The 11,507-nt window shown below is 37.0% G+C and overlaps 3 protein-coding genes across 3 annotated transcripts in view; all 3 read left to right on the top strand.

Moving 5' to 3' along the window:
* Window positions 1-536: 536 nt before the first annotated feature.
* Window positions 537-2,333, top strand: LOC108575723 (tumor protein p63-regulated gene 1-like protein). Its single transcript, XM_017938603.1, has 6 exons — window positions 537-809; window positions 927-1,140; window positions 1,211-1,387; window positions 1,480-1,587; window positions 1,928-2,061; window positions 2,132-2,333. The coding sequence occupies exons 1-6, from the start codon at window positions 743-745 to the stop codon at window positions 2,317-2,319; spliced, it is 888 nt and encodes a 295-aa protein (XP_017794092.1). The 5' UTR covers window positions 537-742; the 3' UTR covers window positions 2,320-2,333.
* A 918-nt stretch (window positions 2,334-3,251) lies between these two features.
* On the top strand, window positions 3,252-5,407 carry LOC108575705 (glycoprotein-N-acetylgalactosamine 3-beta-galactosyltransferase 1). Its single transcript, XM_017938584.1, has 3 exons — window positions 3,252-4,118; window positions 4,195-4,499; window positions 4,564-5,407. The coding sequence occupies exons 1-3, from the start codon at window positions 3,299-3,301 to the stop codon at window positions 4,702-4,704; spliced, it is 1,266 nt and encodes a 421-aa protein (XP_017794073.1). The 5' UTR covers window positions 3,252-3,298; the 3' UTR covers window positions 4,705-5,407.
* A 2,028-nt stretch (window positions 5,408-7,435) lies between these two features.
* The window catches only part of LOC108575640 (hemocytin), a 14,226-nt gene continuing 10,154 nt past the window's right edge, over window positions 7,436-11,507 (top strand). Inside the window, exons 1-13 of the mRNA XM_017938480.1 lie at window positions 7,436-7,708; window positions 7,773-7,900; window positions 7,974-8,133; window positions 8,199-8,326; window positions 8,397-8,492; window positions 8,569-8,942; window positions 9,025-9,604; window positions 9,686-9,973; window positions 10,064-10,494; window positions 10,560-10,821; window positions 10,901-11,131; window positions 11,202-11,427; window positions 11,490-11,505. Of these exons, the coding sequence (XP_017793969.1) occupies window positions 7,455-7,708; window positions 7,773-7,900; window positions 7,974-8,133; window positions 8,199-8,326; window positions 8,397-8,492; window positions 8,569-8,942; window positions 9,025-9,604; window positions 9,686-9,973; window positions 10,064-10,494; window positions 10,560-10,821; window positions 10,901-11,131; window positions 11,202-11,427; window positions 11,490-11,505 (3,174 nt within the window). The 5' untranslated portion in view covers window positions 7,436-7,454. The remainder of the gene's footprint in view (window positions 7,709-7,772; window positions 7,901-7,973; window positions 8,134-8,198; window positions 8,327-8,396; window positions 8,493-8,568; window positions 8,943-9,024; window positions 9,605-9,685; window positions 9,974-10,063; window positions 10,495-10,559; window positions 10,822-10,900; window positions 11,132-11,201; window positions 11,428-11,489; window positions 11,506-11,507) is intronic.

Raw genomic sequence — 11,507 nt, 5'->3', positions numbered from 1 at the left:
ATACATACATATATATATATTTTTTTTTATGGCGTTCATTGTATAAAGGTGTCTCTAACATATGCCACTAATCAAAGTATTAATAACTGTACATTCTTCTTCTAATATTACGTGTGTAAAGAGAAAACAAACGAAATTGTACAGATATTGTAAGATCCAAGAATCAGCTACAATTTTTATACGGCTGATGCTTTGTACAACTTGCGTATATATACATATATTTATGGTAATACTAAACGAGTAAAGATCTACATGTTTAGCGGTGTATAATAATGGATTGTATACAACGATTATCTAGATTTGTTACATCTGGAGATTTTCACGCTGTTAACGTAATGTAATAAAGAAATCCTTCTATTTTTGTTCGATAATTCTGTATTGTGTTTCTCCATATAAAGTAGATTATTTTTACACATGTTTGAAAGCTTGATAATTTTTGATCTCCAAGTATAGACGGTACTATCCTGCTATAGAATCAGAAAATTTTCTTTCGAAAGCCTCTTCCAATCTATAGATAACGTTATCAGTGACAAACATGGTGTCTTGCATGATCACCTGAAATGTCAAACTGTTCACAGGAAATTTATCGATTAGCCACGTCTTGTTAATGTAACAGGGATCGTTGATTTAGGAAAAATATTAGCCCTGACGTAATCTAGAAATTATTCGGAGCTGGCACTTTGAACAACGAAGACAAATAGAGAAACTTCTAGTTCAGACAGGAGAACCGTAACCTATTACAATGGACGAGTATCTTGATGAATGTCCAGCGGTAAATTTTGAAACGGCTGCACTAGAAATCTTTGATGGTAATGAACTAAACAATTCAAGGCACTATGTTTAATGTTAATTATACTATTATATACAATTACCCAGCAAAGATTGTTTTAATAATGTTCTCTTTTTTTTTCAATGTTAACAAGCAGTGGACACTGCCCAGAAGAACAGAGAAAATGAAGAACACCTTTCGAACCAAGTTCCATTAACAAAGGAAGTTTCTAATGTTCCCTTCAAGCACATAGATATTCACTCGTTTTTTTCTGATAGAAATGAAGTTGTGGATAAGGCACTGAAAGACTGTGAAGACAATCTGATCAATGAGGAGGAGAAGGACATTGTTGGAAGCTGGCTTCTGACAGAGTATAAAATCAATTTTTAACATGTGTAAATTTTATCTGTTTGTTATATTAATGTTAGAATATCTTTGTAGGATAAGTCTATGGGATGTTGAGAAAGAAAGACTGGTAATACTTACAAATAAAGCTATTTATTCAATAAAGTATGATTTCATCTCCTTGAAGATATTGGAATACAATCGAATACCACTATCACAAGTAGACACACTAGTCTCTGGTGAATTGGTTTACCCATCTTCATCTCTAGCACCGTAAGTATCATGGTATTATGGTGGAAATTACAGGTGGAAAAGTTGATCACAATTAGGATATATCTTTATAAATTTATGGATAATATTTCTAGACGATTGAGTGGATTGGCAGAAGGTATGTCATCGATAATTCATTGTGCAGTTCGTCAAGAGTGGTCTTCTCTTACCTCTTGTACAGGCCTTGCACAGTTTGAACCTAGGTACACTAAATTCTTACATAGAGCAGAGAGCTCTGTAAGCTCTGCACCTTTTAAATTATTTTATGTTAACACTATCGATATTTTTGTGTGTTAAATTCATGTAGCTATCCTAAAATAATTTTTCTTTGAATAGAGTAGAATTTGCACAATATATTTATTTATGTGCATAAGTTAATGTTCATTTAATTGTACAAACATACATTTATGCTTGTAGTCTGTTGCTTTAATGGATATTTACTTACACTTTACTACCTCGTTTTATGCATATTAATCTTTGATTGATATTTGATGGCTCAAAACCTGATAGCTTTTTTATTGTTAATTAAAGTTGATTTTTCAGGAAAAGGCATATGTCTGGGATAAGGCTGATGTGGAACAAGGGCAATCCATTGCCACTGACCAAGAAGTGGAATCCATTTGCAAAAGATATCCCATGGCTTACTTATGCTAGTCATCCACTATTTTGGTATAAAGGTAATTTTGCTTAATTTCTATAAAATAATAAATAAATAATCCATTACCAAGAAGGTGTCATTTTTCATAGGGTCAGAAGTAGAGAAGGCAAAGTTTAACGTCGAGGGTTTACAGTCATCGATTAATAATCTGCTGCCATGGGAATGTAGCGTAAAAAGTGGACTTATTATTATAGAAAATTATTTCGGTGTAGGTGCCTTGGTACACAATAGAAATGGACTAGGTTTCTTTAAGATTCGTGGTAAAGTCAGTTTCTAGAGACCTGGCTCAATAGGAACCAAGATTTTTATTTAATTAACTTTACAATTTACATTATAATTCCTAAAGTTCCAGAAAGTTTCTATTTATAAACTTTATGATATTTATAACGGAATATCAAAACTAGCGATGTAAGATTCTATGTCGGGAAAATTTTGAAAACAGATCTCTATGTACTTCTCAAGCTTTTTGTTGTGAATAATATTCTTATGCATATCATATAAATTCTTCTATTGCATACATTACTTGCATTTTCACTCAGTACCTGGTTGACAGAAAGCTAAAGATAGATATTAAGCATGTACATTACATTAAGGTATCTTCTAGATGTAAAACTACGTTTTATAATTCTATATTGTAAAGACAAGGCTTAATTTTTCTCTGTAATAATAAATAAAGGTGATACTTCTTTAAAACTCGAAAAAAAAAGACTTATTTTACCGTTTCTTTATCGACCAAATATTTTTTAAACTTATTTCATTGCATGAATGTGTATAACCAAAGATAAGGTGGGTATATACAAAGTTATTTTGATTAGATATAAAAGCTATTTAATATATCGAGTCTTTAATGATTTAATAGCATAAAATATAAATTCATATAATCGTATAAATCGTACAATTATATCAGTTTGGTTATGTCCGAAATATAATACCACCTGTTGACCCATTTTATTAATTCTTCCATTTTTATGCGAGTTTTGACAAGAAAAATTTAGAAAAAATTAAGAAAATATCAAAATCAATAAAATTCCTGTAAGTAATCGAATTTTTATAACGATGTATTCTAATATTTTTCTCGCTAATTTTTTCAGACGTAAAAGACATACGATATAAGTCTCAGAAACCTGAAATGAGTTAATGTAATTGAGCATATACAGGTTTAACGAGCGCCAATTAATGTTATTAGATCATAAACCGACCATATCCGGGGGAAAGCTTTATAATAGGCATACACTATACTAGATCAATGCCATAAGATGTATCTTCATCGTTTCAAGTTGTGGTCCGTTTTTCTGATTGGATTTGGAATTGGTTTTCTTTTTGCATTGGTCTTCTTTTTTGCTCAGAATTATGTATTTAATAATATTTGCACAACACCTTTGCCAAACTTCCACTCCTCCAGCAGAAACGTCCTTTTCAAATGGTTCATGTCTGACACTAATAAAAAGACTACCTTCCAAACTTGGAATGATTCAATGAACAAAACAGAAAATGTATCATATAATAAATGGCTGGAAATTCAGAAGATGGAATTGAATAACATTGGTATGGACTCTTATCTTTATGGGCCTGATAGTGAGGAGGAATTGGAAGCAAATTGGTTGACGTCAAAAGTTCACATTACCTGTGTAGTCTTTGTAAAGAAAATCAAACTGGCCAGATCTATCCAAAACACTTGGGGAAAACGGTGTAACAAGATTTATTTTTTTGGTCAGGAGAAAGACTCCGAAGCACCTATCATTAATTTCCAAATAAAAATAGTATCTTCATGGCAGCTGTTGTGTGAATCCTTTAACTATATTTGGAGGAACAATGGAGCCTCTGAGTGGCTTATATTTGTGAAGGATGACACATTAGTCATTCCTGAGAATTTGCGCTACATGCTTGCCCCACTGAATCACTTCCAGGACCATTATCTAGGTCATGCTACCATTATGTGGGGACAGCCTTACAATGTAGCAGATGCAGGATATGTGATTAGTATGGGAGTTCTTAGAAAGCTAATTAAAATGTTTGATAACTCAGAGAAGTGTGTGACTGGTGGGAAGTATTGGAAGCAGGAAGATTATTATCTTGGTAAACTTTTTATCTACTTTTTGAGGTTTGTAATCTACTCAATTATAATCAAGTTGGTTTTTTAAATTATTTCCAGCCAAACATTTGGCTTCTATGGGGATTTATCCTTCTGATACCAGGGATCAGTACTTGAGGGGTACATTTCATGGTTACCCTTTGCACTCATTGTTATGGGGTGTAGTTAAAGCAGGTGTTTATTGGACTCGTGCATTATACCCCATAAAGGACACTGAATGCTGTTCCTTCTCTACTGTTACCTTTAACATTGGTGATTCTGAAAAAATGCATATATTGAACTATTTATTATACCATTTGCAAGTTCTGAATACTGAGGCTGCTTTTGGAAGTAGAAAAGCAGCTACCTCTGTACCTGATGAAGATGTATGTACATGCATGTATTGCGATAAAAATGAACTAGGAATTAATTGAATTTTATCGTTTTTAGGTGTGGAAAATTGCACTGAAAGAGGAGTTCAACATTACACATTTAAACAATATCAGCAGTGAAGTTTATTATGAGATATGGCACGCGAAATACCCGGAGCCAGAGCAATTAATCAACAAGATTTACAGGGCTAAAGACTAGCTTTTCTTTTTATAAATTTTATACATTTTAGAATCGAAAGGTGCTACTAATCTGACAAGCATAATTGTACTGTGCAGAGCTGTTAAGTTGGCAGACGGAAGGAATGCGGGTCTCATCGGTGTAGCGGATATATTCATACAGTAAGATCACACACATTTTTATTATTGGCCGAAACGGTCACATCTGGTAATTCATCGCATGACGGTGAGCATCAAAGGTAGAGCAAACGGCATACTCCCCTTGCCCCTGTGCTGTCCCGACTGCCAACTTACCAGCTCTGCACAGTATATAGCTCAAAAAATTGCGTAACATTTTTTACCGAAGCGCAACAATTATATTAATATAATGTTACCTGTACGTCTGACATAGATTAATAATCGTTATTTGAATTGTTTAAAGACCTTTTATGAGTGACTAAATATTTATTAGGACCTCTAGATTTTATATACATGACACTCTTTTAGTACTAATATGTATCGTTGATACGACTAATGTGAAGGGGTGTCGTTTCTGATAACTGTTTCCCTTGTTACACCATCGTTGCCTTATCTGACTAATTAGGCACTTATTAACGCTTTTAATAGCCGTGATAACTGAATCATGACGCAGCTTCAAAAATGTGTCAAGAATAATGTGAAATGATACGCTTTGAATGTGATCTGTTTCTGAATAGTGAAAATGTGTAACATCAAGGTATTTCTAGGGACAGCCTTTAGTTATAAGTTGAGAATTACAGTACCTGATAATATGTACGGTGACAAGCATATAAATAGGCAAACAATTTTGTTAATATATAACACAACATAGATTCGTGTTTCTGTGTTCTCTTTTCCCAATGTGACTTTCAGTTACTTATACTCTAAGCTATAATCTAGTGTCGTCATATTTCGTGATCCTTTATTTACAAACTGTTGATAAAGCTTGATTTTTTTTAGTGGTAACATTTTTGGCAAGCAGCTGAATAGGGGAAATTTAATTCTTCATTTTCAAAAAATATTTCAGTAAGTTTATTTGATTATAAAGTACGGATAAACGTAGTAGTTGTAAAATGTTTAGAATATCACTTTTTACATACAGAAATGGGTCGTGGATAACATATTACAATCACACATTGTCTAGAGATTCTCCGCCTTCGGGATTAAAAATTGACGCTTCGTGAAATTTCTGAGCATTAAAGCATACGTATGCAAGTCAATGGAAGTGTGAGTAGCAAAATGTGCAATAAAAAACCACAAAAAACGATTTGATAGAACGATAACCGTCTTACAAAAGTGGACAAATTTTGGACTGCAGTTAATATTCACCGTGAAATTTCCACACGAATGGACACTCAAATTAGTGTTCATATTAGTGTTTTTTGCGTCGTACGTAAAATACCTTTCATAAGCAAAAAAAAAAAAAAAAGAGTTGTAAGACAAGACTAACTTTTGCCAAAGAGCATCTTCTCTGGATAAGAGAACAACGGACTAAAGTCATTTTTACTGATGAGTCCAAGTTCGTTTTCTTAGGATCAGATGGAGAGAAGTTACGTAAGACGTAGAATAACGGAAGAATTTGACCCAAAATTTTTGAAATCGATCCTTAAAAGAAGAGGCGGCTTTGTAATGATTTCGGCTGGTATGACTATAAACGGTCCTGGTTCAATTTGCTGCATTAATGGTACTATGGGCTAGCATCCCTATGTAGATATACTAGATAAACATTGAATTCCTTTCATTAAAGAAAATTTACCGGATAACTGAATATTTCAGGCTAATAATGACCCAAAGCATACATCCCGAAAAGCGAAACGATTTTTGAAGGAACATAATGTTACTGTTACATGTTGATCAGCACAGTTACCGGACTTAAATCCGAGAGATCATGCTTGGAATGGCGTGGACATATTTAAAAACAAAAAAAAAAAAACTGCAAATTTAAACGATTTATACACAATAATTGAATATGATTGGAACAATATTTCGCATAGCTGCATTCGATTTTTCTGATTCTATGCCTCGTCGCTATGCTGAGGTCACGAAGAAAGGGTTGCCTAACGAAATATTAGTTAATATAGTAGATATGTCGTTTATATTATAAAATAAAATATTTTCGACAAGTAAATCTGTTTTCCTATTTAGCTGCTCCCCAAATATACTCTTATTTTAAGTTTCGCACTTTTTCTTTTTTATTAACGCTTAAACAGAGTTAGTTATCAAAAGCTTGCGTGACTGTAGAGCTTAAGAATTATACTTTTAACATGTACAAAGCGAAAGAGAGAAATCTCAACCGCAATATCGGAACAACGTGTTATATATTGATAAAATTGTTTCCTTGTTTATATATGCTCGTTATTGTATATAGACACATAAACATACAAACTTATTAAACGTATATCCTTGTATAATAAATATTTTCATGCAACAATGATCATGTAAATTATCTAGTTCTATAACTTGAATAAACATTTTTTAAAGAAATGATCTTTCATTTAGCTGAATTTCAATCTCACTAATGACCCATATTTTGTTTCGTCGAATCCCACTTATCAAGCTAAACTTCCGTTATCGGTTATCCGCTTCCTTTAGACGTGGCTATATAAAAGAAAAATTACATTGATTCGCATATTCGGTGAGAATAGCTTTTCCAATAACGTTCCACATCTTATTAACGAGCATGTCATAAGAGTAAATGCTTCAGCATGATGCTGCAGAGTGTAATCTTCAACGTTGCCATAATCGTTGCTGTTGTGGGTCCATTAATTGCCGGAGATGATCCTCTTCAACGCTACGATGTCGCAGAGTAAGTGTTACAGCGTTATCTCTTGTTCTTCTGGCCAACATGTTTATATTACACAATACTTCAATTATCTCAGTACCACTATTCCATTGAACGACTACTCAAAATCAAGTAACGAGGGCGTGAAGAAAGGCAAGGGCGGAAGAAGACCCGTTCTCTTTCCAGGTGGTTGCAGCAGCCAACCGAATAAGCCGATAAACGGTGATATCAGATGCTCGATAGACAGGTAATTCTTTCATTAGCAGCATCTTCAATTCATTCTATTAAATCTACAAATGTTTTCTTTATAGCGGATGCATCGCGACCTGTAATCGTGGCTACAAGTTCCCAAACGGAGTGAAACAGTTGGCCATTGCGTGTAACGACAAAGAATGGCAGATTTCTGGCACAGACTGGCATACTGTGCCTCATTGTGAACGTACGACTCGCTTCAAACTCTCTAATCGCTTTGTCACAAGAATTATAGAGTAAATGTATTTGTATATTTTTAGCGATTTGCATGCCAGAATGTTTGAACAATGGAGTATGTACAGCACCACATCAGTGTGACTGTCCTGAGAACTTTTCTGGACCGCAGTGTCAGTTTGAGGACAAGCCTTGCCTGAATTATATTGCTCCAGTGCTTAATGCTCATAAGCTGTGTAATTCAAAGTATGTTTTCTTAGGTTAAATTCCAGTCTGCTTGATTACTGATTGCTTCTACATTCTTTCATCAGGTCGTGCACAGTGTCTTGTTTGAAGAACTTCACGTTTCCAGATGGTTCCTCTGTCACTAATCTCATCTGCAAGAATGGAAACTGGGAGCCCACCAGGCAAGATTGGGTCTCTATTCCTAACTGCGAACGTATGTTAATCTACCAAATTGAATATACATAAATATGTATAAAAATTACACGTGTTCCTTTTCCTCGCAGCTGTGTGTGATCCACCATGCCAAAATGGGGGTAATTGTCTTCCATCGAACATCTGTCAATGTCCACAGGACTACAGGGGACCACAGTGCCAATACTGTAAACATAATTGATTTAGTTTAAATACACCAACGTCGATTTCGTTGAATTAATCGATAAATTAATACCGATGCAGCTGCTGACGTCTGCAACGGAGACAAAATGGGATTCAACGGAGGCTACTTCTGCTCAAGCGTTGACAACACATACTCCTGCACCTTAAACTGCCCTTCTGGAGTGGAATTCGAATTTCCTCCAGCCGTCGAGTACGTTTGCAGCTATGCAACTGGTGTCTTCTTGCCTCAGCCTATTCCTCAGTGCAAGTACAGTGATAATAGAAACGTGGTCTCTGTGGGTGCTACGTACAACTCCTACGTGAAGGAAACCAATCACACTTGGAGCTATCAGGACATCTACAACTCCTATACGAACCAGTCCCCGCTGATACAAGGCAGTTACGATGTCACTGGAGCTTATAACAACCACGAGGGCAACATGACTTCAAACACAGTAATATTTTTCAAGATACCTATTGTTAAACCTGAGGATAGAACACATTTATGTCAATTAACGACATTTCATTCGATGCCAGGTGGTGTTTAGTCCCTTGGAGGACAACTTGCTGCTGATCCACGAGAGGCGACCTATTCCAGAGACCTGTTACACCTGGGGTGGGACACATTACAAGACGTTCGACGACAAAATCTTCAGCTTTAATAGCCAGTGTGCCTACATTTTGGTCCAAGAGGCACAGAACAGGCTGTTCACCGTGACAACTGAGAACAGTCCAACTTGTAGTAGCCAGGATTGCTTCGAGATCATCAGGATCTTCGTCCAGGACAAGGAGTACATTTTACTGCAAAACGAGGACGGCGTGCCAGAGTTTCGAACCCCAAAGAAGCTGTTGCCAATACCTGTGCAGCTCTCTGCGTTGAGGGTCGAGATGTCTGCTCATTTTATTGTGGTAACCTTGGACTCTTTGGGTGTTCAATTGAAATGGGACGGAGCTCTCATGCTGCAGATAGAAGCCCTTGAAAATATGTGGAACAGAACGGTTGGCCTCTGTGGTAACATGAATGGAGACAAGGGGGATGATTTGATTAGCAAGAACGGGGATCATACTAAAAGTGTTGCAGCGTTTGCAACTTCCTGGCGAGTAGAGAACATTGGAGGTATATCGTTCGTCTGTTGTACAGCTAGAAATGTACACCGTTAACTGTCAAGGTCTAATTCTTTTTTTTCCGTTTCTTCAGAAACATGTGACGAGTATCCAGCCATCGGTCACTCTTGCGAGTCCAACTCAATGATCACCAGAGATGCCATAGATTTTTGCACAGAACTGCTCTCTGACCACAGATTCAAGGCTTGCACCAGCACGATCGATGTCTCTGAAATGCAACAGGCCTGTCTACTGGACTACTGTGCTTGTCCGGACAGCGACAGAAGGACATGTGCCTGTAACACCATGAACGTTTACGTCAGACAGTGTGCTCACAAGAAAGTAGCATCCCTGTCTGGATGGAGGAACAATGATACCTGTCGTAAGTTATCATACACTCCAACCTTTCAAATTCCTTTGTACAAACTGTTCATGAAAAATGTATTCTGATATTTTCTTCTTGATATCGCAGCGATGATGTGCACCGGTGGGCGCGTGTACATGCCATGTGGTCCAAGAACAGAGTCATCCTGCTGGACAGGGGTAGAGAAGAAGATTGATGTAAAGAACTGCGAAGAGGGTTGCTTCTGCCCGGAAGGAACAGTCGCTCACGAAGGCAGATGCGTGTATCCCAGCGAGTGCCCTTGCAGATTACGTGGAAAGCTATTCCAGCCTGGCAAGAGTGTGCAAAAAGACTGCAACACCTGCACATGCTCCTCAGGAAAGTGGATATGCACTCAGGCAAAATGCAGTGCCAGGTGTGCTGTGATTGGTGATCCTCATTACTGTACGTTCGATGGAAAGCACTATGATTTCATGGGAAAGTGTAAATACTACATGATGAAGGGAGATGATTACAGCATTGAGGGTGAAAACGTCCCCTGTTCTGGTGCCATATCAGAGGTCCGTTGATAATATTGTTGGCATGCACAATCCACAGAATAAGGAAAATGTCATTTTTCTTGTAGAACATGGGTCTAGTCCCTTCTGACGCACCATCTTGCACCAAAACTGTGACGATTAATTATAAGGATGATTCTGTGAAGCTGAAACAGCACAGACAGGTACTGATCAATGGGGACGATTTGACAGTGTTCCCTATGGTGGTCAATGATATCAGAATACGCATTGCAAGCAGTATATTCTTGATCGTTCAATTACCAAATGGCTTGGACATATGGTGGGATGGGATCTCCCGCGTGTACATCAACGCTCCTCCTGAATTCCATGGTTAACTCATATCTATAGTCTTCAGTTTGTTAATTCAATACAATGCTATCAACCTTTGACCTTGTACCGTGGTATTCAGGCAAAACTATGGGCCTTTGTGGCACGTTCACTGAAAACCAGAAGGATGACTTCATCACACCAGAGGGGGATACCGAAAACACAGCTGTTTCTTTTGCGAACAAGTGGAAGTGCGACGAATTTTGCGCCAATATACCAGAGAAGGAGTCAGATCATCCCTGTGACCTGGATCCACAGAAACGAGCCAGCGCAAAGCAGTATTGCTCTTACTTACTCAGTGATATTTTTGCAGGTAAGTGTTCAGAGGCCTCAACACAATGAAGTTTTCCAATTTAAGGATACTTATGGTGCTCCTTTCTTAGGCTGTCACTGGCACGTGGATCCAGATACTTTCTACAAGGACTGTTTGTATGATATGTGCTCCTGTAAAGTTGAAGTCGAGTCCTGTCTCTGTCCTACATTAGCAGCCTATGCCAAAGATTGTGCAGCTGCTGGGATAAAGCTTCTGTGGCGTCTAAACGTGGAAGAGTGCAGAATCCACTGTCCTGGCAGCCAGGTTTATCAAATTTGTGGCAATAGCTGCACGAGGTAGACTAGAATTAAAAATTAAATGTTGCAAGACACTGTTGATGGTTTTGTTGAATATTCAGGTCCTGTGGAGACATATC

Source organism: Habropoda laboriosa, unplaced genomic scaffold (genome assembly GCF_001263275.1).
Source record: "Habropoda laboriosa isolate 0110345459 unplaced genomic scaffold, ASM126327v1 scaffold295, whole genome shotgun sequence".
Taxonomy (NCBI): Eukaryota; Metazoa; Arthropoda; class Insecta; order Hymenoptera; family Apidae; genus Habropoda; species Habropoda laboriosa.
The sequence above is the reverse complement of the archived record's forward strand: the minus strand, read 5'-3'. Positions and strand labels throughout refer to the sequence as shown.